Raw genomic sequence first — 27,372 nt, 5'->3', positions numbered from 1 at the left:
ACAGTTTGAGTAGGATAGGTGGTCGCGCTTCTCTAAATTTTTGGTTGAATTCACCTGTGAAGCCATCTGGTCCTGGACTTTTGTTTGTTGGCAGATATTTGATTACAGTTTCGATTTCCATGCTTGTGATGGGTCTGTTAAGATTTTCTATTTCTCCCTGGCTCATTTTGGAAGGTTATATTTTTCTAAGAATTCACCCATTTCTTCCAAGTTGTCCATTTTATTGGCATATAGTTGCTGATAGTAGTCTCTTATGATCCTTTGTATTTCTGTGTTGTCTGTTGTTATTTCTCCATTTTCATTTCCAATTTTATTGATTGGATTCTTCTCCCTTTTTTTCTTGATGAGTCTGGCTAATGGTTTCTCTATTTTATTCATCTACTCAAAGACCCACTTTTTCGTTTTGTTGATTTTTGCTATATCTCCTTTGTTTCTTTTCCATATATTTCTGCTCTGATTTTTGTGATTTCTTTCCTTCTGCTAACTTTGGGGTCCTTCGTTTCTTCTTTTTCTAGTTACTTTAGGTGAAAAGTTAGGTTGTTATTTGATTTTTCTCTTTTTTCTTGAGGTAGCTTGTATTGCTATGAACCTTCCCCTTAGCACTGCTTTCACTGAATCCCAGAGGTTTGGGATTGTCGTGTTTTCATTTTCATTCGTTTCTATGCATATTTTGATTTCCTTTTTGATTTCTTCTGTGGTCTGTTGTTTATTCAGAAGCATATTGTTTAGCCTCCATATGTTTGTATTTTAATAGTTTTTTTTTTCCTGTAGTTGACAGCTAATCTTACTGCATTGTGATCAGAAAAGATGCTTGAAATGATTTCAGTTTTTTTGAATTTACCAAGACTAGATTTATGGCCCAGGATGTGATCTATCCTGGACAATGTTCTGTGTGCACTTGAGAAAAAGGTGAAATTCATTGTTTTAGGGTGAAATGTCCTATAGATATCAATTAGGTCTAACTGGTCCATTGTATCATTTAAAACTTGTGCTTCCTTGCTAATTTTCTGTTTGGTTGATCTATCCATAGGTGTGAGTAGGGTATTAAAGTCTCCCACTATTATTGGGTTACTGTTAATTTCCTCTTTCATACTTGTTAGCATTTGCCTTATGTGTTGAGGTGCTCCTATGTTGGGTGCATATATATTTATTATTGTTATATCTTCTTGGATTGATCCTTTGATCATTATGTAGTGTCCTTCTTTGTCTCTTTTCATGGTCTTTATTTCAAAGTCTATTTTATCTGATATGAGTATTGCTTCTCCTGCTTTCTTTTGGTCTCCATTTGCATGGAATATCTTTTCCCAGACCTTCACTTTCAGTCTGGATGTGACCCTTGGTTTGAGGTGGGTTTCTTATAGACAGCATTTATAGTGGTCTTGTTTTCATATCCATTCAGCCAGTCTTTGTCTTTTGGTTGGGGCATTCAACCCATTTACATTTAAGGTAATTATTGATAAGTATGATCCTGTTGCCATTTTGTTGTTTTGGGTTTGATTTTATAAACCTTTTCTGTGTTTCCTGTGTAGAGAAGATCCTTTAGCATTTGTTGAAGAATTGGTTTGGTGGTGCTGAATTCTCTCAGATTTTGCTTGCCTGTAAAGCTTTTGATTTCTCCTTCATCTCTGAATGAGATCCTTGCTGGGTACAGTAATCTGGCTTTTTCTCTTTCATCACTGGTTCATTACTTTCATCACTTTCAGTATGTCCTGCCATTCCCTTCTGGCCTGAAGAGTTTCTGTTGAAGGATCAGCTGTTATCCTTATGGGGATCCCCTTGTGGGTTACTAGTTGCTTTTCCCTTGCTGCTTTTAATAGTTATTGTTTGTTTTTGATCTTCCTTAGTTTAATTAATATGTGTCTTGGGATGTTTCACCTTGGGTTTATCCTGTTTGGGACTCTCTGGCTTTCTTGGACTTGGTGCCTATTTCCTTCTCTATTTTAGGGAAGTTTTCAACTATTATCTCCTGAAGTATTTTCTCATGCCCTTTCTTTTTGTCTTCGTCTTCTGGGATACCTGTGATTTGAATGCTGGTGTGTTTACCATTGTCCCAGAGGTCTCTGAGGTTGTCCTCATTTCTTTTAATTCTTTTTGCTTTTTTCCTCTCTGCTTCATTTTTCCACAATTCTGTCTTTCACCTCACTTATTCTCTCTTCTGCCTTAGTTATTCTACTGTTGGTTCCCTCCAGGGTGCTTTTGGCCTCAGTATTACGTTATTCGTTATTGATGGGCTCTTCTTCATTTCTTCTAGGTCCTTGTTAAACATTTCTTGCATCTTCTCAGTCCTTGTCTGTAGTCTGTGTATCTGTAACTCCATTTTGTTTTCAAGATTTTGGATCATCTTTAATATCATTTATTCTGAATTATTTTTCAGGTAGACTCCTTGTCTTCTCCTCTTTTGTTTAGTTTGGTGGGTATTTATCATGTTCCTTTACCTGCTGAATATTTATCTGTCTTTTCATTTTGTTTAGATTGCTGTGTTTGGGGTGCCCTTTCTGTAGGCTAGAAGTTCATAGTTCCTCTTTATTGTGGAGTCTGCTTCCTGTGGGTGGGGTTGGACTAGTGGCTTGTCAAGGTTTCATGCTTGGGGGGAGCTTGTATCTGTGTTCTGGTGGGTGGAGCTGAATCTGTTCTCTCTGGAGTGCAATGAAATGCCCAGTAGTGAGTTTTGGGGTGTCTATGGGTTTGGCATGGCTTTGGGCAGCCTGTTTTTTAATGCTCAGGGCTTTGTTCGTGCTTTGCTGGAGAATTATCATTGTATGTCTTGCCCTGGAACTTGTTGACTCTTGGGTGGAACTTGGTTTCAGTGTAGTTATGGAGACTTTTGGGTGAGCTGTTGTCTGTAACTGTTCCCTGGAATCAGGAGTTCTCTAATGTTCTTAAGTTTTAGAGTTAAGCCTCCTGCCTCTGGCTTTCAGTCCTTCTCTTACAGTAGCCTCAAGACTTCTCCATCCATAAAGCACAGATGATAAAACATCTAGGTTAATGGTGAAACAATTCTCCTCAGCGAGGGACACCTAACGAGATTCAGAGTTACATAGAGAAGAGAAGAAGTAGGAGGGAGAGGTGACCAGGAAAAGAAGAGGGAGAGTCAAAAAGGAAGTGAGCAATCTAGCCAGTAATTAATGCCCTAAGTGCTCTCCACAATCCAGAACACCCAGAGAGATTCACAGAGTTACATAGAGAAGAGAAGAGGGAGGGAGATAGAGGTGACCAGGAGGAGAAGACGGGGAGTCAAAATGAGAGAAACCAGTCTAGCCAGTAATCAGTTCCCTAAGTGCTCTCCACAATCCAGAACACCCAGCGAGATTCACAGAGTTACATAGAGAAGAGAAGAGGGAGGGAGATAGAGGTGACCAGGAGGAGAAGACAGGGAGTCAAAATGAGAGAAACCAGTCTAGCCAGTAATCAGTTCCCTAAGTGTTCTCCACAGCCCAGAATACCCAGAGAGATTCACAGAGTTAAGTAGAGAAGAGGAGAGGGAGTAAGGAGATTGAGGTGACCTGGGAGAGAAAAGGGAGAGAGAGCAGTCAAGCCAGTAATTACATCCCTAAGTGAAAATGGATATTGAAGATTAGATTCTTAGATGTACAAAATTGATTAACAAATACCAAAATGCAAAGAATAAAAATCTAGAATAGAGGTTAGACTCTCAAAAATACAATATAAAAATTACAAAACAAAATCAATCACAAAAATTTTAAAAGAAATATATACATGAAATTTGCTTTAAAAATAGGGTCTTTTTTTTTGCAAGGTAATAGTAGGTTATCAAAGTGAAAGTTAAAGGCATAATAAAGAACTTGAAAAAAATTAAAAAGTGATAATAGTAAAAATATACCTAGGAATTTCTCTGGAGCTGTTGTAGGCAGTGTGGGTCAGTTCAGTTTCGGATAGTTCCTTGTTCCAGCTTTTACTCAAGGTCAACTTATGGTCTATAGGCCCCCTCCAATGCAGTTAATGTTAACTACAGGGTTTTAATCTGTTGTACCTCTCACTTCCAGAGCGGTTCCCTCTTTGTTTATTTTGGCTTCCTTTGTTTGCAAGTCTCTTTAGTGTCTAATTTTTGCCCTAACACAAGGGGGCAAAGGTGGTTACTTATTTAGGCTCACTTGTTTAGTTGTGAACAAATATCTGGTGTCAGGGGAGTGGTTGCAGCATATGGACCACACTGAGCTTGCCACAACCCAAAGCAGCATGTGCTTCCTGGGTCTACACTGCTCAGGCACCAGGGCACTCTGCAAGGTCACTGTCCCAAGTGGACCCTGCATTTCATGCGCTTCCCAGGTCTAAACCACGCAGGTTCTTGGGTACTCCACAAGGGCACAGACCCAGTTAGGCATGCATTTGTGCCCTTCCCAGGTCCAAGCAGCTCAGGTGACCAGGTGCTTGGCGAGCGCACTGTCCCAGATGGGCCGTACGTGCGTCTGAATCACCTCCCTGGTCCCAGGCGCTTGGTTTCCCGGGTGCACTGCAATGGCACCGTTTCAGGTGGTCTGTGTGTTTCCTCTGGGGAGTTGATCTCAGGCTGCGATCCTCCTGGTGGATGTCAACCACCCAGGATCCCAGGAAGACGTGGTTAGCAACTGGGTGCCTGCTCAGTTTGGTGGAAGATGCTGAAATGTTGGTCTCTGGGGCCACCCTTGCCTTCTGGCTGCCTCCAGGCTGGGTAGGGGCCTATTCGCAGCTGTCTAGGACATAGGCCTTAGAGCCCCTCTTGGGAAAGTTCTTTTTTTTTTTTTTTGTCTCTCTGGAGATCCCACAGTTTTGGTTGCTATCTCATGTTAGATCCTTCATATTGTCCTCAGGGCATTCAGGCCCTGTCTGATGATACAACCCAGCCTCAGCAAGCCCCTGGGCTACTTCTCCACTGGCAGTGGTGGTTAGGCACATAATGTGTGGTTTTTGTTTTTTTTCCTCCCGGTTATATTGCCCTCTGAGATTCCAAAACTCCCCACAGACCTGCCTCTGAGAGGGTTTCTACTATGGAAACTTCTCCTTCACAACTCCCTCCCCAGGACAGATATCCATCCCTAAATCTTCTCTTTTTTTTCCTTTTATGTTTTGTCCTACCTCCTTTCAAAGAGAATGGGTTGCCTTTCTGGGTGTCTCATGTCCTCTGCCAGCATTCAGAAATTGTTTTGTGGAAGTTGCGCAACATTCAAAGGATCTTTTGAGGAATTTATGGGGGAGAAAGTGGTCTTCCCATCCTATTCCTCTGCCATCTTCTGTTGTCCGTTATTCTGATTAAAGCCATCCTAGTAGGTATGAGGGGAGAAGGCAATGGCACCCCACTCCAGTATTCTTGCCTGGAAAATCCCATGGATGGAGGAGCCTAGTAGGCTGCAGTCCATGGGGTCGCGAAGAGTTGGACACGACTGAGCGACTTCACCTTCACTTTTCACTTTCATGCATTGGAGAAGGAAATGGCAACCCACTCCAGTGTTCTTGCCTGGAGAATCCCAGGGACAGGGGAGCCTGGTGGGACAGGGTCACACAGAGTTGGACACGACTGAAGTGACTTAGCAGTAGCAGCAGTGGGTATGAGGTGGTATTTAATTTTGCTTTGATTTACATTTCCTAATGACATTGCATATCTTTTCATACATTTGTTTGCTATTTGTGTATCTTCTTTGGAGAAATATCTAAGTCCTTCACATATTTTTAAATTCAATTGTCATTTTGTTGTTGAGTTGTAAGAATTCTTCATGTGTTCTGGATAGATTCTTATCAGATAGATGATTTTAGAATATCTTTTGCATTCTGTGGGTTTTCTTTTCACTCTCTTGATAATTTCTTTGATTCACATAATTTCTGATTTTGATGAAGTCCAGTAGTATCTATTTTTTCTTTTATTACTTATGTTTTCAGTGTCATATGTAAAAAACTGTTGCCAAATTTAAGGTCATGAAACACTGTTTTCTTCTAAGAGTTTTACCTCTTACATTTGCATTTTTGGTCCATCTTGAGCTAATTTTTTTGTGTGACTTGAGATACATGTGGACATCCACTTGTTCTGACATGGTTGCTTGAAGAGACTCTTCTCTCCTTGTTGAATGATCTTGATACCTTTGGTGAAAAGGCATTGACCATCCATATGTGAGTTGAATCTACAGGCAGATTCTTTACCCAGTGAGCCACCATAATGTTGCATAAAAGTGGCGACATTATGTTTTTTATCACTCATTCACCATTGAAAATAATGTTAGCTGTGGGTTTTCATAAATATCGTTTACTTATTGAGATGGTTTCCTTGTCTGAGGTTATTGAGTGTTTTTATCATGAAGAGGTGTTGGGATCTGTTAAATGCTTGTTCTGCATCAGTTGACATGATCACGTTTTGTTTTGTTTTCCTTTATGCTGTTAATGTGGTGAATGTATTGTTTGGTCTTTGTTTATTGAACCATCTTTGCATTCCTAGGATAAATCTCAGTAGGTCATAGTATATAATTCTTCTAATATGTTCCTGGATTCAGTTTCCTAGAATTGTGTTGAAGATTTTTTTGTATGTTAGTAACACACACACACACACACACACACACACTCTTGTCATGTCGGCTTTGGTATCAGGGTAATGCAGGCATCATAAAATAAGGTAGGAATGTTCTCTTTTATTTCCTAGAGGAGTTTGAGAAGGATTTAATTCTTCTATAATGTTTAGTAGAATTTACCAGTGAAATTGTTTCGTGTTTGACTTTTCTTTATTAGGAGGGTTTTGATTACTCATTATCTTTAATTGTTATATATCTATTTAGATTTTCTGTTTCTTCTTGAATCAGTTTGGTAGTTTATGTGTTTCTGAGAAATTGTTCATATCCTTTGCATTATCCAATTTGTTGGCTTATAGTTCATAGTATTCTCTTATAATTACTTGTGTTTCTGAAAGGTAAGTAGTAATATCCCTAACTCTCATTCCTGATTTAAGTCTTTCATTCTTTGTCAGTCTGGGTAAATGTTTATTTTGTTGATTTTTCTTTCAAAGTGTCAACTCTTGATGGAGTTCATTTTCTCTAGTGTTTTTCTCTTCTCTGTTTCATTTATCTCTGCTCTTTATTATTGCCTTTTTTCTTCTAGCTTGGGGTTTAGTTTGCTGCAGATTTTTTAGTTTCTTAATTAAGATGAAGGTTTATGTTATTTATTTGATATCTTGTTTAATGTAGGTGTTTTCAGTTATAATTCTCTCTGTGAGCTTTCAGTGAATTCTGTAAGTTTTAGTATGTTGGGTTTTCATTTTCAGTTATTCTGAAATATTTCCTCATTTCCTGGTGACTTTTTTTGACTTATTGGTTGTCTAAGATTATGTTACTTAATTTCCACATATTTGTGAATTTTCCAGTTTTTCATCTTTTAGTGATTTTTAGCTTCATTCCATTGTTCTCTGTATGATTTCAATCTTTAAAAATATATAGGATTTACCTTGTGGTCTAATATATGGTATATCCTGGAGAATATCCCATGTGCACTTGAAAAGAATGTATGCTCTCCTGTTAATGAGAAGAGTGTTGTATGTGCTGTGCTTGGTCGTGTCCAACTCATTGTGTCCCCATAGACTGTTAGGTGTCTTACTATTAGTTGATGTATAGTGTTGATGAAGTCCACTATTTTCTTATTGATCTTCTGTTTAAGTGTTCTAGCTATTACTGAAAACTATATTAAGGCCTTTATGATGGTACAGCTGTCTATTTCTCTCTTCAATTCTGTCAGTTTTTGCTTTGTACAATTTGCTTTGTTGGTAAATGTTAAAACTTCATGATGGATTGTCATTCTTATCAGCATGTAATGTTATTTATCTCTTAAACAGTTTTTCTCTTGTCTATTTTTCTAATATTAATATAGCTATGCTGGCTCTCTTTGGGTTATTATTTGCACAGAATATTTTTTCCATCCTTTCACTTTCAACCTGTTTGTATCTTTGAATGTAAAATGAGTGTCTTGTAGAATGCATTACAGATGGCTCATGAATTATTGTTTTTTTTTATTTGTCTTTTAATGCATGCTGCTAGTCACTGCTTTTTAATTCTAATTCAAGAGTTCAGTCTGTTTACAGTCAGTAAAACTACTCATGGGAAAGTACGTCTGCCATTTTGTTGTTTTCTATGTGTCTTAGGCCTTAAACCTTTTTTGTTCCTCAGTTCCTTCCTTCTTGCCTTCTCTTGCGTTTATTGACTTTTTAACAATAATATACTGTATTTATTCCCTTCTCATTTCTTTTTTAGTATATTTTTTGGTTGTATTTTTAAAATCTAAGGAGTACAGTGAACATCTTAAACTTAAAATAACTTTGAATTTATACCACTTTAGTCTCAGTATGATACAAAAGCTCTGCTCCCTTATATCTCTTACAATAAGTTACTGTTATTGCAGATTACATTGTTTTACCTTGTGTGCCTGTTAACATAGATTTGTAATTACTGCTCTATGTGTATATTTTTTAAATCATAGAAGAAATTATAAACCAAAAATGAAATAATATTGTCTTTTATATTTACCTGTGTAGTTATTTTTAGTGTTGTTATTTCTTCACACAGTCCTGAGTTATTAGTTATCATCTTATTTCAGGACATTTTAGTTATTTTAGTTATTCTTATAAAGTGAATATACTAATGATGGAATTTTCTCAGCTTTTGTTGTTCCTTCATTTTTGAAGGGTAATATTGCTGGATATAGAATTCTTGTTTGATAGTTTTCTTTCAGCAGTTTAAGTATATTATTGCCTCTGTCCTCCATGATTTTTGATGACAAATCAGCTGTTGATCATAATGAGGGAACTCCCAGTTAAGCAAAACAAAGGCAAGCACCCTTCATCAGTCTTTTAGGGAGTACCCAGACAGGTCAAAACAGAGAAACACAATAATTACTTGGAAACCAGTCTCCATAGACCCTTTTGGAAACAGAACTCACAGTGGGAACTCCAGCTTTTGTCTTCAAGGCTGCTTCCAGGCTAGGGAGGGGATTGGATAAAAAGGTAAGTTATATTGCCAGAAAGCTCTCCTTCCACATTTCAGCCCCTTCCTGATTAAAAGTTTACTTCCTTACTATGAATATTTACTATCTTGGACAGTTCTAATTAAGCTAATTCTAACAGAGTTTGAAAAAATTGGTAATTTGGGGAAGGATAGGCCTCCAGGGTTATCTTCTGTACCATTTTTGCCGAAGTCACTCTAGAATAAGAATTCTTCCTAAACCTAGGTTCTCTGTACTTCTTGCAGTTTGCTAGCAGGTTGCAGATAGAAATACTAAGACAGGCAGTTTGTTAAAAACAAAACAAAAACTATTTTTTCTTAATATCTGATCTTCATTCAATTTGACTCTGTATACCTTACTTAATGAATTTGTATTGTGTATTATTTTCATGGTTAAAAACAAGTAATCTAATAATGTACTCTTAATTATTTTTGGTTTTGTTTCTGTTTTTAATATAAATTTATTTATTTTCTTTGGAGGCTAATTACTTTACAATATTGTATTGGTTTTGCCATACATTGACATGAACCCACCACGTGTGTACATGTGTTTCCCATCCTGAGCCCACCTCCCTCCCTATCCCATCCCTCTGGATTCTTTTTAAAATATATAGAAATAACTAAGTCAATTTCCCATGACACTTTCCTTTTGAATGTTTTTTTTTTTTTTTCTGGAAATATAATGAATCTTTAAAACCCACTTTTCCTTTTACCACATCAGTTTGATTCCTTATAAGACATATTAAGAATTTTTGTGTTATGATAGTAGAAGCTAGCTGAAAAGGAAAAATGAATATAAACTGACAGTTCCTTTTTTCTTTTTCTTGGCAGGTTACTAACAAGTTCAAACAGACTTACAACAACCAGAAATGCCGTATGGGCCCTCTCAAATTTATGTAGAGGCAAAAATCCTCCTCCAAACTTTAGTAAGGTATTTGTAAAGTACACAAATTAAGGAATCTGTCTACAAAAATTTTTAAGTCTCCTTATAATAGATTTTTAGAGATTGAAGGGACTGTACTCTTTTTAGTAATTATTTTTTAATTAACTGGACAGTGTTGGCACATACATAAAATCAAAAGATGCATAATGAAAAGGCTCACTTGTTTTATTTTCCCAAAGAAAAAGGTCTGTGCAATATTTCACTGAATAACAATTAAGAGTCAGTCTTTTAAGTAAAAATGATATTACTATGGGGAAAATAAAAGAGCGAATTCAGCTTGTAACTCAAATGCATATATTTCGTGGAGATCATCATCATAGTTTTTTGATATGCAGAGGTGCTTGATGTGTATTTTCTATTTTATCTCACAATATTCAAAAGAAATATATTCAGGAAGTGAGGTTTAATAAAATTAGTAATTTTACTGCTTCTTTGGGATTATTCTCCCTCTCCACTATTAACTATAAGTATATGGATGTGAAGACTACAACGATCTGTGGTACATTTTGGTATCACTGCCTTGATTTGTGTAAATGTGCTGATAATTTTACTACCCACCATTGTTTTTATACTTTTAGTGCAAATGTCAACAAAATGAAAAAGGCCGACCATGTTAGTATAAGCTAACACATAATAACTATGAAAATAGTTTTGGCATTAAAGACCCCCTAAATACAGTGGAAGTGAGAAATAGATTTAAGGGACTAGATCTGATAGAGTACCTAATGAACTATGGACGGAGATTCGTGACATTATACAGGAGATGGAGATCAAGACCATCCCCCTGGAAAAGAAAGGCAAAAATGCAAAATGGCTGAGGAGGCCTTACAAATAGCTGTGAAAAGAAGAGAAGTGAAAAGTGAAGGAGAAGAGGAAAGATACTCCCATCTGAATGCAGAGTTCCAAAGAATAGCAAGGAGAGATAAGAAAACCTTCCTCAGTGATCAGTGCAAAGAAATAGAGGAAAACAACAGAGTGGGAAAGACTAGAGATCTCTTCAAGAAAATTAGAGACACCTAGGGAACACTTCATGCAAAGATGAGCTCAATAAAGGACAGAAATGGTATGGACCTAACAGAAGCAGAAGATATTAAGAAGAGGTGGCAAGAATACACAGAAGAACTGTACAAAAAAGGTCTTCATGACCCAGATAATCATGATGGTGAGATCACTCACCTAGAGCCAGACATCCTGGAATGTGCAGTCAAGTGGGCCTTAGAAAGCATCACTGCGAACAAAGCTAGTGGAGGTGATGGAATTCCAGTTGAGCTATTTCAAATCCTGAAAGATGATGCTGTGAAAGTGCTGCACTTAATATGCCAGCAAATTTGGAAAACTCAGCAGTGACCACAGGACTGGGAAAGGTCAGTTTTCATTCCAATCACAAAGAAAGGTAATGCCAAAGAATGCTCAAACTACCACACAGTTGCACTCATCTCACATGCTGGTAAAGTAATGCTCAAAATTCTCCAAGCCAGGCTTCAGCAATACGTGAGCTGTGAACTTCCAGATGTTCAAGCTGGATTTAGAAAAGGCAGAGGAACCAGAGATCAAATTGCCAACATCCACTGGATCTTCAAAAAAGCAAGAGAGATCCAGACAACATCTATTTCTGCTTTATTGACTATGCCAAAGCCTTTGACTGTGTGGGTCACAATAAACTGTGGAGAATTCTAAAAGAGATGGGAATACCAGACTACCTGACCTGCCTCTTGAGAAACCTACATGCAGGTCAGGAAGCAACAGTTAGAACTGGACATGGAACAACAGACTGGTTCCAAATGGGAAAAGGAGTACGTCAAGGCTATATATTGTCACCCTGCTTATTTAATTTATATGCAGAGTACATCATGAGAAACGCTGGGCTGGAAGAAGCACAAGCTGGAATCAAGATTGCCAGGAGAAATATCAATCACCTCAGATATGCAGATGACACCACCCTTATGGCAGAAAGTGAAGAGAAACTAAAAGGACTCTTGATGAAAGTGAAAGGAGAGTGAAGAAATTGGCTTAAAGCTCAACATTCAGAAAACGAAGATCATGGCATCCGGTCCCATCACTTCATGGGAAATAGATGGGGAAACAGTGGAAACAGTGTCAGACTTTATTTTTTTGGGCTCCAAAATCACTGCAGATGGTGATTGCAGCCATGAAATTAAAAGACGCTTACTCCTTGGAAGAAAAGTTATGACCGACCTAGATAGCACATTAAAAAGCAGAGACATTACTTTGCCAACAAAGGTCCGTCTAGTCAAGGGTATGGTTTTTCCAGTGGTCATGTATGGATGTGAGAGTTGGACTGTTAAGAAAGCTGAGTACCGAAGAATGATGCTTTTGAGCTGTGGTGTTGGAGAAGACTCTTGAGAGTCCCTTGGACTGCAGGGAGATCCAACCAGTCCATCCTAAAGGAGACCAGTCCTGGGTGTTCATTGGAAGGACTGATGCTGAGGCTGAAACTCCAAAACTTTGGCCACCGCATGCGAAGACTGACTCATTGGAAAAGACTCTGATGCTGGGAGGGATTAGGAGCAGGAGGAGAAGGGATGACAGAGGATGAAATGGCTGGATAGCATCACTGACTCGATGGACATGAGTTTGAGTAAACTCTGGGAGTTGGTGATGGACAGGGAGGCCTAGTGTGCTCCGATTCATGGGGTCACAAAGAATTGGACGCAACTGAGAGACTGAACTGTACTGAACTGAATGGTTTCAAGAATACCCCAGGGGTCCATAGAACCACACTTTGAAAACCCCTGACCTGCAATACTGCTTTAATATCTACCTAATTTCCATCTTTAAGTCCTTCCTTAAAAGTTACCTGTTCAATCTCTACCTTAACTTCTATATTTAATGTAATCTATACCATCCCTAGCCACTGACCTCCACATTTTACTTTTGTCAGTACCTTTTAATATAATATGTGTTTATTTGTTGATTTATTTATATTTAAAAAAATCTTTCTTCCTCTGAAGTATAAAATTCTTAAAGTTAGGAGTCTTTTTCTTTCACTAGACTTTTGTTAAGTAAATTTTTTGTGATTTTCTGAGAGAAATTCTTTTATCATGCAAAGTTTTTAAATTTTTATTTTTACAATCATATTTTATATCTTCAAGAATAGTATTTTTTATTCTTTGATTGCTCATCTTTATGTAAATTTTTGTTCTTTTATGACTTCAGCAAATTGTCTTATGTGTGGGTTTATAATTTTTTAATTTTTCTTTTTTTCTGATGTCTCCTTCATTTTGTTTATGGTCTGTTTGTTTTGATTTCTTCCCTACTAGAGGTTCTCATACAGCTGGTGATCCTTGACACTCTGGAAATACTCCAGAGGCAGGAACTAAAATGCTGATTGAAAGATGGGTATATAGGTTCATCATCTTACGAGCTTCACTGTAGACTAATTGGGTAGCAAAACCATGTTTTCTTAATCTCTCTAGTTTACAGTCCAGTGTTTCATTTCAGCCTCTTCTATGAACTGTACCCCAAAGTTCAGTTTCTGTAGCTCCCCAGTTGTAGTCAGGATTATAAATGTCTACTGGACTCCTCAAAGATGGAATTCGTATTTCTATTTCTTCTTTTTCTAGTTTCTGAGAAGACAGTGGGGCAAAAATGTTTTTATTTTGTTTTCTTAAAACTAGAACTCTGTAGGACTTCATTGTTTTTTAAATCATAGTAGGGGTGTGGTATATGACTCAGACATAGGAGATCCCTAATACATAATTATTTTTACAAACTTTGCCAAATAACTTATCCAGTATAAGATAAATAGGAATCATAATCAGTTTCATGTTTATATGTAGTTTTCACGATCATAATTTTAACAGTGGAATGTCTTAATTTCTCTGATGTTTTTCTAGCTTAAATTTTGTATTTAAAATTATTTTAAACTGAGTAGAAATTATTTTCCTGAAGAAACTGTTTTGGATAGAGAAAAATTTTAAATACTGGTTCTTTCTTCCCTTCCAGGTTTCACCTTGCTTAAATGTCCTGTCACGATTGTTATTTAGCAGTGACCCAGATGTGTTAGCAGATGTATGTTGGGCCCTTTCTTATCTTTCCGATGGATCCAATGATAAAATTCAAGCAGTCATTGATTCTGGAGTCTGTCGAAGATTGGTGGAACTTTTGATGTAACTATAATTTATGGTTAATAAGTATATGATTGTGTTTTAAGTTTAGCAGTTAGAGTAATGGTCTTCTAAACATCTCAAGTTATGAACTTCAGGAAGGATTGAAAAGCTACTGAATCCACTCTGCAGAATAGCTGAAATACTGAAAATCTGACCCTTAAACTTAGCTTTCATATCCTCTATTTGGAACTAACAGTTTGTTAATGAATATTACTAGTTTAATCTCTTCATAAATGGGCAGGACTTAATTCACCAAGTAGTTATTGAATGCCTATCACCTGCTAGAGTGTTGTGCAATATGTTAATAATGTATGGAACACAGTTCTGCTCTCACAGAACCAATAATCTAGTTAACTGTTCATTATAGTAATCAATTTGTGTATGTGTCCATGCAGTGAAAAACATTTAGTATTTTGCTTGTATTAAAGATCATGTTTTTCTTTGCTGGGCTATTGTTGCTACTTTATTAAAAAGAACAGATTTTCTATGAAAGAAATTAAAAACTTGTAAGAAAACTTGTTTTAAAAAGATTATTTTAGTTTCCTCATCCTCTTCTTTTAAAAAAGTGTGTTATTTTTCTGCCATTTTTCTTTTTTCAAATAGTCATCAGGTAGTCTCAAACAAGGAAGATGGTACAAAAGAGAGGTTCAGTAAGAGGTTGTGACCCTAGCTTGAAGACAGCATCTGAGGAAGAGGGGAACACAGTGCGACCGAGGGATCGGATCAGGGCCCATACTGACGATGACACCCACTAGAACAGAGCAGATAAGCAGGCTGGAGCAGGAATTGGAACCAGTACCTGATAGCAGTCTAGCTGAATCAGAAGCTGGTCATACATAGGGAGGTTGTGATAATGGAAGCCAGCTTCTTATTCTTAGAAAATGGAGATAGATGCATGGAAAGGAGAAAAGCCAGAATAATGTTATGGTGCTAGATCAGAAGTAAAGGTATCAATGTGGCCTCATGGCTTTCATCATAAAGAGACAGAAATAAATAAATATGTACATATACATGTATGTGTGTATATGTTTCCTCTTAGAGGGCCTGAGAGCAGTGACAAACCTATACTAACAAGATGGGCACACCAAATGGACAAGTCTTGGTTTTTAAACACTGCTCTCATCAAGTAGAGTCATGGGTTCTTGAAAAATGACTAATACCAGGGCTGAGCATAAAAAAAAAAGGCAAGATGAACCCAGAAAGTATTGAGAGCTCAAAGAAGCTGCTGCTGCTAAGTTGCTTCAGTCTTGTCTGACTCTGTGCGACCCCATAGACGGCAGCCCACCAGGCTGCCCCGTCCCTGGGTTTCTCCAGGCAAGAACACAGGAATGGGTTGCCATTTCCTTCTCCAATGCATGAAAGTGAAAAGTGAAGGTGAAGTCACTCAGTCATGTCCAACTCTTTGCGACCCCATGGACTGCAGCCTACCAGGCTCCTCCATCCATGGGATTTTCCAGGCAAGAGTACTGGAGTGGGTTGCCATTGCCTTCTCCAGCTCAAAGAAGAGAGAAATATCAAAAGGACACAGAAGGCCACTTGAAGGGACTTCTACAGTTTAAACCTGGAATGATTTGAACATTGAAATAAATTGTAGTAACATTACAACTTTTTTGAATAAAATAGCAATCCATAAGTCCACACTTAAATAAGTAGATAGATCAATAGATTTAAAAAAAAGATATATAGTGTAAGTGATAGTATTAGAAACTCATCATTGGCAACAATAATGATTATTAATTCAGACAATAAATATCAGAATATGCTAAAGTTAGTGGTGAAAGTGGATTAAGGAATGGTATTTTACATAGTCTAAAAGTATTATTTTCTCACAAAACACTATAAGGGGAAAAACAGTAGTGAAGAAATCTGGTGGACACCATCTTATTTAAGTGACAGAGGCCAGTGCCACTATAGTGGACAAAATAGATACCATATGCCATATAATACTATGTAATGAAAAGACTGTAGCATTTCTGATATCTCAGCCAAAAGCATATAACTTCATCTTAATCCCTGAACAAAACCAAATAATTAGCTTTTGATTGTCACAGGGAAAACTAAGGAATTCTTTTGACTTCAAAGAGACTGGAAAGACATGGGTACAACACATGATTCTGGGTTAGATTTCTTTGTTAGAGGAATATTACTGGGAAAATTAGTGAAACTTGAAAAGGATCTCTGGTAGAGTATGGAGGAATTTTCTGTACTATTTTTGCAAATTTTTTGTAAATTTTAATATAGAATGTAAGTTCATATTTTTATTACTTTTAGGCACAATGATTATAAAGTTGTATCACCTGCATTAAGAGCAGTTGGTAATATTGTGACTGGTGATGATATTCAAACACAGGTGAGTTCAGACTTTAATATGATAAATTGGTAACATAAGGAACTTTTAAGAAGTTTATCATTTTCATATGACTTGAGTACATGTTAATCAAGATGTTAGTATTACCATAATTATGCAGGCATCTGTTACATGTCAGTAAGTATATTCTCAGTAATAAGTAATCCATCTCAAATACCCCTATATGAAGGCACTATCATAGACCTATATCAATGTAAAGAAGTATAGGATAGGACTTTGGCTCTTGAGGCGTTTACATTTCAGTTGAGGAGAAAATATATAATGAAATAAAGCAAATTACCTAAGGTAGTATGTTTCCTGAGAACTGATTTGTCCTTAAATACTATAAATTTTTTTTTAATTGGTGTGCTGAGAAATCTTTGTCGATTCCGTAAAGGAGTTGGAATTACAGCTGGAGAAGAATTTCAGTAGACTGGAAGAAATTTATGTGGTCATAAGGTAGAGGCACACATGTGTGAGTTATGATTAAGAGGTGTTAAACTTGGCTGGAAAAAAAACTGCTTAGGAGATGTTTACAGGTTAAAAGTTGGGTTGGAAATGCAAGGGTCTTTGTAATAGATTGAAAATTAGATTATGAGAGTTGAAGGAGGGATAGCAAGGAAACATTTTCCCACATTGATAACTAACTGTGTGTCTGTGTCTGCATGTGTGTGTGTCTGTGTGTGTCTACGTGTTTGTTTGCCTGTCTTGGATGATGGTGAGACTTAAAAAAAAGGTGTGATGTCAAACTGATTTCAGATCTGGAATATTCTTTCTTAAAGATACAAACTTAAACTCAGAAACATTAAATTATCCATTGCTATCATGAACTATATATTCTAATCTACATTCTTTAAGTTTTAGTCTTTTGAAGTCATATTTAGATATTTAGTTATTAAACAGATCTTTAGTAATTGATAACTATTAATTTAAAATAGCTCTTTAAAATAAAATGCACTTCCACACATACACTGTTTTCAGCAGAATTTTGGTGCACTGCTTCATATGTTCTTCACCAAGTAAACTTAATGTAAATCATTGTGGTTATTGTGAAAATGGAGCATAATTAATCTTGCTGTGAAATAAAGAATGTAAAGAGACAAAGCAAACCATGCTGTGCTTAGTCACTCAGTCATGTCCGACTCTTTGTGACCCCATGGACTGAAGCCCACCAGGCTCCTCTGTCCATGGGATTCTCCAGGCAAGAATACTGGAGTGGGTTGCCATGCCCTCCTCCAGGGGATCTTCCCAACCCAGGGATCAAACCCGGATCTCCTGCATTACAGGCAGATTCTTTGCTGTCTGAGCCACTAGGGAAGCTCCTAAGAATACTTGAGTGGGTGGTCTTTCCCTTCTCCAAAGGATCTTCTGACCCAGGAATTGAACCAGGGTCTCCTGCATTGCAGGCAGATTCTTTACCAGCTGAGTTACCAGGGAAGCAAACTGTACTTACTTACAAAAGGAAAATAGGACAGTATAAATTTTAATGAAACAAATAGACTTAATATACACATTTCTTAACAATTTCTTAATAGACACTATTTCTTAACAGTTACGGAGTTGGATACATTCAAACTGTTTGAGGTATAAATATAGATACATTTTCCCCATTAATTTATTTGGCAAAACTTAAGTGGTTGGATCCTGACCAATCACTAAATCTCTGTTCAAATAGTTGTGTCAGTTGAGCTCTGAATGTATTTGTAAACTTGAAGGGCACACCTCTGTTTTCTTCATATTTGCAAATGAGTGGATGGAGAACAGGGCACTTCACTACACCAAGTTTTGGCAAATTGGGAGAGTAGAAGACAGCAAGTGCCTAACTAAGTTTTACTTTGAGAGAAATTTCTTTTTTCTTAATACGTTTTCCAGAATTATTATTGTGTTTCTAAATAGTATATTTTTGTGTAGTTCTTTTCCAATAAAACTTTTCATTTTGTTATTGTTGTTTTAGGTAATTTTGAATTGCTCTGCTTTACCCTGTCTTTTACACTTATTGAGTAGCTCAAAGGAGTCAATCAGAAAAGAAGCCTGCTGGACTGTTTCAAATATCACTGCTGGAAACAGAGCTCAGATTCAGGTAAATAGCTTTCATATCTGAAAAAAAAGGAGACCTCAGGAGTTATTTTGGACAAAAGTCAGCATTTTATCAGTGATATTTTTAGTGAGTTACTAAAAACATTTTCTCAAAAGATCCTTGAAAAGTTTTTTATAGAAACTGAATTTTCCTCCTCTAAAATAATAACATTTACCTGTTGTAGGTATTCTAGTATAGTGCCTGACATGTAACAGTCATTAAGAAGAGCTTGAATTTCATTAGGTTTCAATATCAGCAATGATTGGACTTCCCTGGTGGGTCAGATGGTGAAGAATCTGCCTGCAAGAGACCCAGGTTTGATCCCTGGGTTGGAAAGATTGGCTACCCACTCCAGTATTCTTGGAATGGCTACCCACTCCAGTGTTCTTGCCTGGAAAATCCCATGGATAGAGGAGCCTGACGGGCTACTGTCCATGGAGTTACAGAGAATCAGACATGACTGAGCAACTAACACACTAGGCAATAATCTTCCTCTCACTGCTTTTAAATAATGATTTATTAGTGTCCCATCAAGCTGCTTGAGTCATTAATACTAATTTCATCTTGATCAATGACCAGCCTGTGCTTTATCATCTTTAAAATTTATATTCTGCTAATATATTTTCCAGTCTTTAAAGGAAAGTATGTGAGAGTTTGTTGAAAATTTAGAAATAAATTATTTCTAAAGGTGTTTCCAAAAAGTCTGACGTTTTAAAGCCAACAAGTTTCAGGATTCTTCTAATTCATAATATTTATAAGACACTATTTGCATTGATTATGCTATATCATTTTTTCTCCTCAGGCTGTTATAGATGCAAATATTTTTCCTGTTTTAATTGAGATTCTTCAGAAAGCAGAGTTTCGCACTAGGAAAGAAGCAGCTTGGGCTGTAACTAATGCAACATCAGGAGGCACTCCAGAACAGATCAGGTGAGAAAAATTTTTTAATTGTTTTTTAAATATAAATAGGACAAAATTTGGAATAATACATACTTTTTATTTGTTGATAAAACTAAAACATTATTTCTAAGTAAGTTTTGTAAGCATTTCTAATGTGAAATGATAGCATTTGTTATATCTTTTATTCATTCACAGTGGTTTATTTTTGTCAAAGTATAATTGATATTCTCCTAGGCAAACTGAAAAATCAGAGATTAAAAATCTGAAAAAGAAGTATATGTTAATTTGAAAACTATACTATTATGGGCATTAAGTATTTTTTTGACCATTAAAATCTCATGCATGTCTCTAATCCATGATTGTCTTCAATTTTTTAAATGATTGAATAATGGATAGTACGTTATGGTAGTATATTGACAATTAAATGTAATTTGTACACTTACAGTCTTACAGTGCTTTAGCATGGTGCCTAAACATTAAGCTCTCTACTAAGATTAGCTATTATCATTATTATTTGTAATCATCATTAATTTTTATTATCGGTATTCTCTTTTCTGCTGTCACCTTTTTTTCTTCCTGCTTTGTGTGGTTTGCGGGATCTTAGTTCCTGGACAGGGATCAAATCCATATCCCCTGCAGTGGAAACACAGAATTCTAACCACTTGACTGCCAGAGAATTCCCTGCTTTCACTCTTTTTTCCTCCATAGGAAAGTTCTACTTTGCTGTTCTAGAAAAGCCTGACTTTCTACAGAATCTTCTTGTTGTGAGGATCACTTCTTGAAACTCGATACTTTTTTGCTTTCTTGAAGTGCTTATTTAGGAAATATTTTCTAATACATGTTTATTTAATTCTTAATTTATACAAAAGAAGTTAGGCTGCTATGCCAATTTATAAATCACTAGGAGGATTTTGAAATCTACTTTTTGGGAGATCATTGTCTATTATTGCCTTCATTTCTACTGTTATTTTCTTTTCTCAGATATGTTGATACCATCTGTCTCTGCCTTTTATTTTTCATTCCTCCTCTTTGATTTAATCAGTATTATTTTCATTTCATTTGTGTCATGAATACAAATAGTAATAAAATAAGATCTTTCATTTGTTCTAACTTGTATATTTTTTTGATGCTGATGTTATTTTTGTCTGTTTTGGGGCCCAAAGTTTGTAAACAGTTTATAAACAGTTGTATTTTATTTTTCAATTTATTTTCATCTTTGTGTCTGTTCCTTAAAATGTATTAGTATGAATCAGGTGTCCAAATTGAGATAATTATTTTTCTAGCCATTTCCATCATTGCATTAACTCTACATATAGGGGAAGAAGACTTGATCTCAGATAAGGTTCAGCATTCATATCACTAATTTTTATTGACTGCTAGTTGTTATGCTAAGTCATTTCAGTTGTTGAGCATCAGTAGTACATCAGATGCTTTCATGTATTTTATTTCCATTAACTTTATAACTATGAGATAGTTATTCATTCAGCAGTTATATTTGATCAGTCACAGGTTAGTATATGGCAAGTGAGTATTCCAGTGAAGATATGCACATTTAAAAGAGGTGGGGATGAAAACTAACTTCTACTGAATATTTGCAGTATTCTCACAGCAACATTCTAGTTTAGTACTATTATTATTTCCACTTTTGATGTGGAAACTGAGGCACAGAGAGGTTACACAAAAGCACACAACTAATAAGGAGTGGGATTAGGACTTGAAACCATGCAGTTTGGCTTCAGAGCATGTTTAACATGGACTTTAGAACATGCTTAATATGGACTTTTTGCCAGGTGAAGAAATTAGCTATTTTAAAGATCTAATAACAACTAGAAAAGGAAAAAGCATTAGGAAATGAGTAGAACAATTTTTGTGATCATTGTTTATTAAGATTATTCACAACATGGCCTGTTTTGCTTCTAGAAGCCTTCTGTGCTTCTGAAACACAGCCTATATTTTAGAACATTAACTACGATTGTTTCTGTGGAAAATTTCTTTCAGTTTGATTTAGGTGTCTCTTTTCCGTCTTCATTTCTACCTACCCCGATATGGCTTCATGTGTTACACGGGCTAACTAACCTTTAAAACAAAAATAAACCTTGAGCCAACTATTCTTTGCACTCATATGCTATGCAAAAACAACTATAAGTACCAATTTGCTTATATGTATTTTTGTAATATTTGTAATACCATTAATTGCTAATTATGTTAAATTATGAAAATAAGAGTAAGAATTTTCAGGTTCCTATATAAGTAAAAATTTAAGTATTTTTAAGAATACTTAAGTGTTTATGTAACATTTCACTGAAGAATGTTTTCATGTCATTGCTATAAATATTTAAGTATTTTAAAATGTTTCTCCTCCACATTTTTTTTTTAATTATTCTGAAGGTATTTGGTAGCCTTAGGCTGCATTAAACCACTTTGTGATCTGTTGACTGTTATGGACTCTAAAATAGTTCAAGTGGCTTTAAATGGACTTGAAAATATTTTACGGCTTGGGGAACAAGAATCTAAGCAGAATGGAATAGGCATTAATCCATACTGTGCACTCATTGAAGAAGCATATGGTGAGCATTCAGTAAAATTTATATTGCTATCAATGTTTTAATTGAGATCCAAGTGACACATTGGTTTCATGTGTATAACATAATGATTCAGTATTTGTGTATACTGCAAAATGAATGTAATAATTATAGTTCATGTCACCATAGTTAAAATTTTTTTTCTTGTAGTGAGAACTCTTCAGATTTACTCTTAGCAGCTTTCATATATATATTACAGTATTATTAAATGTGGTCCCCATCACTGTATATTACTTCCCCAAAGCTTATACAGACTAGAAGTTTGTGCCTTTTGACAGCCCCTTTCACCCATTTAATTCAACCCCTCACCTCCTGTCTCGAACAACAGCCAGTCTGTACCCTGTATCAATGCACTTACTCTGAGCTCTTTGTTTGTTTAGATTCTGCATATAAGTGAGATTATAGGGTATTTGTCTGTATCTGTGACTTGTTTCAGTGAGTGTAATGCCCCCAAGGTCCATCCAGGTTGTTGCAGATGGCAAGGTTTTCTTCTTTTTTAAAAAAACTGAATACTGTTCCTCTGTATGTGTATGTGTTTGTGTGTATATGTACCACAGTTTCTTTATCAATTCATTCTTTGATAGATAAGATAGCTCCCATGTCTGGGATGTGGTAAATAATGCTGAAGTGAACACGGGGGTTCATAATATCTTTGAGTTCATTTTTTTTTTTTTCATTTTCTTGAGATAAATATCAAGAAGTGAAATTGCTGGATTATATTTTAAGAAATAAATGTGAAAAGTTAAAACTAGAACTGCCATATAATCCATATTGTTATCCATAGGGATTGCACCAGTTTACATTCCCACCAATAGTGCACAAGGGTTTCCTTTTCCCACATCCTTACCAACACTTTCTGTCTCATCTTTTTGACAGTGGTCATTCTAACAGGTGTAAGGTGAAATCTTATTGTGGTTTTCATTTCCATTTCCCTAATGATTAATAATGTTGAGCATCTTGTCATATACCTATTGGGCATCTGTGTATCTCCCTTGAAAAAATGTTCATTCAGATTGTCTGCCCATTTTTTAATCAGATAGTTTGGTTTTGGGGTATTGAGTTATATGAGTTCTTTATATATTTTAAATATTAACCCCCTACTAGGTATATGATTCACAAATACTTTCTCTCATTTCCTAGGTTATCTTTTCATATTGCTGATCTTTTCCTTTGCTGTGCAGAAGATTTTTAGTTTAATGTGGTCCCACTTGTTTATTTTTACTTTTTTGTCCTTTGTGTTTGGCATCAGATCCAGAATTCAAACAACTGTAACCAACACCATGGAATTTATTTCCAGATGAGGCATGAATCTTAAGTCAGTTCTTTTTCCTCTCAGTGTATTTCCATTAAATATTCACTTTCTGTCTTAAGTCCTATTATATCCATTCAGCCACACCTGGGAGACCACTTTGCCTTTATTTCAAATTACATAATGTCACTGGTTAAGACATCATATAAACGAAAGATATTAATCGCTGATTTAAGAATATTTCCTGCTACAATCATTATTTTGGCCCCAAGTTATACTAGAGTTTAAGCTATTCTATGAGTATATATAGATATGATTACTTGATATATTTATATCCTGCAACAAATTGAAGAGGTTTATCTATAATTAAGTGAAAAATACTTTTAGCATCATCCAGACTTACATGTGGATTATTTTCTTGTGAGCAGTAAAATAAAACACCGTAGATTCTCCTTACACTATGAAAATGGGTTTTTTAAGTTTCACTTATAAACTGTATTGGATTTACAAATAGTATTCATTTATTCCTTATTGATACACTTTGGCTTATTCTGTGAGAGAACTTATTGTTAGTTTGCTCATTAATTTTAGGGTTTTTTTGTTGTTGTTGTTGTTTTGTTGCTTTCCCTTTTTGTGCTTTTTATTTAACATGATTACCCTGGAAACAACTTGTGGAGTTTACATGATCTAAAACTGTCATTTTAAAACTCAGAAACTGAAGTACAGAGGAATCAAACTTATTTGGGAAAAATCATACAACTAGAAAGGTGGATTCTATGATCTTTCTACTGCCCAGCCTATGCTTACTCTTCATACCTTATTGCCCAATATTTTTATTTGTGAACTATAAAGCATAAGTATTGACTATCATTATATGCAAAAATCAGATAAAAGCTACAGAATCACTGAAATGTGTAATCTAAAAAATGCTACAAACTAGTGACTATAACAAAAGAGAAGTAGACTCATATAAACTAGTGGTTACCAGTGCAACCAGTGGGGGTGGAGTGCAAATTATTGGGTAAGATAGGCTCAAGGATGTATTGTACAACAGAGGGAATATAGCCAATGTTTTGTAATAACTGTAAATGGAATACAACCTTTAAAAATTATGTTTTAATTTTTAAAATTAGATTAAAAATAACAGTTCCATTGACAGTGGACTGGTGATCTATTGATTCATTATTTTGATTTAAATATATGTTGAAATCTGAGTAATAACTTTGATTTTATATATATGCTTTATATAATAGGTCTAGATAAAATTGAATTTCTGCAAAGCCATGAAAATCAGGAAATTTACCAAAAGGCTTTTGATCTGATTGAACATTACTTTGGTGTAGAAGATGATGACCCCAGTATTGTACCTCAAGTGGATGAAAATCAGCAACAGTTTGTATTTCAGCAGCAGGAAGCACCAATGGAAGGGTTCCAACTTTAACTTGGTAGGAGGTAAATTAATGGCTAAGAAGGGTAGCTTTACATATCTCCCCTTTCTTGCATTGTCAGTAGGAATATTTGATGTGTTTTTGTGTAGAACAAAAAAACAAAGAAGATGCACTTTTAGAAAGCAAAGCAAAAGTTTCCATTCATATGCAACCTTTTATTATAGTTTTGTTGTTATGTTGGCCTGCCTGTATATATATCTTTCATTGTTTTATCTTTTTTTGTGTCTATCTGAGAACAGGTAAATACATTATTTAATAATTTAAGCCTGAGAAGGAGAATTTTGGTAAAGTATGACAATAATGGTTCTGAATTTTTCTAGCGCTCTTGGAAACTGCACATTAACAGTACAGCTGTTGATAATTGCATTTTGGCAGTGTTGGACATTCCCGTTCTCTACTAAATCTACCTCTCAAAGCAAAAACAAAACAAAAAAGCTTCAGAAGCGTGAAATAGAGAAGAGGCTAAATTAGAATGTAAAGATAGATGTTACCAGAAATTATAAATCACTGTGCTCTAGGTTATACTTTGCAAAAAAAAAAAGGTTGGACAAAACCTGTAAAAGTTACTTATAAAATATAGGAAAAATATTGTACTGATAATTAAAATGTAGCAATTGTGAAGAGAGAAGCTGTTCTTCATATTGAACACATTAAAATAATTACACAACATTTAAATATTTGTGTTTTTAACATATAAATGCTATATTTTATATTTTGACCAAATATGCTAACATTTTTGAAATAGTGTTTTTTTATTTTTTCACTGCTCATTTTAGAGAGCATCATGATAGAGATGCCATTATGAATCTAAAGTAGTGCTGCATAGCAAAAATAATACTGTATTCCTTTCTCTGATTTTTCAGAGCAGTAATTGAGAAGTTTCACTTTCTGTGTAATAATGAACTTAGGTACTTGAATGGCAAAATTGTCCTGAAGAAATCACCTTGTTATGTATTAAATTTTATTAAATGTACGTAATGTTTGGACACAAAAGGATGATACTAATGAAAATTACTAAGGCTTCTTTAATTGGTTGAAACCTATATTAGGATTTTTTTCCCCTTTGGTAATACTCAAAGGGTCATACTGCTGCTTATCAATGTACCATTGTATTAGATTACATTTGTATCAGATTGGTTAATATAATGTAAGTGTTTATGTATTAACAGCAAAAACCTCTTCATATTGTGAAACTTAAGAAAGTTTCAATAGAAAATTATATATATATATATTTATTTATAGATCCATATATATGCATGTGTCTTATGTGTTTTTTTTCACGGTACTATACTCGGTAGTTTTCTAAGCAGATATGGTACTGTTGAACTCAGTCTTTTCATTTATAGTTACATACAGGCTATTTACATTTCCAGTTATATATCTAAAATACTTATTTAAAAATTAGTTTATTGCTGTTTTAAGATAGAAACTAAAAGCATTTTTGATATGACTCATAGTCTATTCTGTAAAGAAAGATTTCATTTATGGTATCATTTATAATGTTTCTGCTGGGAATCAGAGGCATGTTAACAAGAAGAAAATGTATACAGAAGTACTTTTAAACAGTATGACACTTTGTAAAATTATATATCATGAAACTAAGCTTTTGGCAAGACACTTAAAACCTACAGGCTATAGAGTACAGGTTTAAATGGTGTCCATAACGCTGACTGCATCTGCCAAACCTCTTTTATATTGTTCAGTAGAGTATTGTATCTGTGCCCTTTTTATTGTAGTAGAAGTTATGAAGTTCAGTATGTGTATATTCAAAAGAACAGGGTAGTTATATTAAAGATTACCAAACTGATGGTGAATTTATCAGATCAACACTTTTTTGTGATGCTGATAGTATAAGTATCAGGTGACAGGGTATTCCACTCTTTCTAATCAATTGAACTTGATAATGCAGCATAATTCATAAACTAACCAGCTGTGCCTGCTTTTATTTTGAGGACCCTGTAGTCAGTTTAGGAGATTTATATTAATAAATCTCTAAGCCACGTTTTTCAAACAAAACAGTTCTTACAGAAGGAAAAATAATGGAAATAATAGAATGGCCTTTAATTTTAAATTTTTCCCAGTAAAGCAAGCATTATACCTCTAAGTATAGAATTTGACCATATTTTAGGCATTTATATACAAAAATTATATTTAACTCATTGGATCTGTTACTAGGATAATTGATTTGATTAGATTTAAGTGCAAGGGGCAATATGTAATTGTTAGGACCAGCTATTAGTATGGTAATAACTTTATTGAACCAATACTAGCAAATACTTGTTTCTAAATTTTTTCTTAATATGACTACTCTTTTCAAATGTGCTATTTTAAATGCTCCAAAATGTATTTTCCTTAATCTTCCCTGGCCCTTGTGGGAAATTTTTTTCTTTTTTCAACTTGCTTTCCTAAGCTTTATTATATTTAAATCCGAGAGAAACTGTGCCAAAAAAAAGAAAAGAAAACATGTTCTAAAGGGCAATGCATGCAACATTAATGCAGAAATAAAAAAAAATACTTGAAAGAGTCCTTTACGTTTAATTAAATTTGGTGTTTTAGTTTTGTCTGAATTTGAATTTTTCCTAGCTAATCTATGCAATTATGCTTACTTGTTTTATATTTGTAAGTACTTGACTCAATGACCCGGGTGTTTTTACTATCAGTTTTATTTTGAAAACTGTTTCTAGAACTTAATTTTTAGTGTCATTTTGTTCACTTATTGGTAGCACTAGAACA

At 35.1% G+C, this 27,372-nt stretch overlaps 1 protein-coding gene across 1 annotated transcript in view; it reads left to right on the top strand.

Moving 5' to 3' along the window:
- Positions 1-24,632, top strand: part of KPNA5 (karyopherin subunit alpha 5) — a 46,509-nt gene extending 21,877 nt beyond the window's left edge. Inside the window, exons 8-14 of the mRNA XM_052645715.1 lie at positions 9,795-9,894; positions 13,873-14,036; positions 16,308-16,386; positions 18,338-18,463; positions 19,263-19,390; positions 21,749-21,927; positions 24,445-24,632. Coding sequence (XP_052501675.1) covers positions 9,795-9,894; positions 13,873-14,036; positions 16,308-16,386; positions 18,338-18,463; positions 19,263-19,390; positions 21,749-21,927; positions 24,445-24,632 — 964 coding nt within the window. The remainder of the gene's footprint in view (positions 1-9,794; positions 9,895-13,872; positions 14,037-16,307; positions 16,387-18,337; positions 18,464-19,262; positions 19,391-21,748; positions 21,928-24,444) is intronic.
- The last annotated feature ends 2,740 nt before the right edge of the window (positions 24,633-27,372 follow it).

The sequence above is a fragment of the Budorcas taxicolor genome, chromosome 9, assembly GCF_023091745.1.
Source record: "Budorcas taxicolor isolate Tak-1 chromosome 9, Takin1.1, whole genome shotgun sequence".
In the NCBI taxonomy this organism is placed as follows: Eukaryota; Metazoa; Chordata; class Mammalia; order Artiodactyla; family Bovidae; genus Budorcas; species Budorcas taxicolor.
This window is presented reverse-complemented; position numbering and strand designations above follow the sequence as displayed.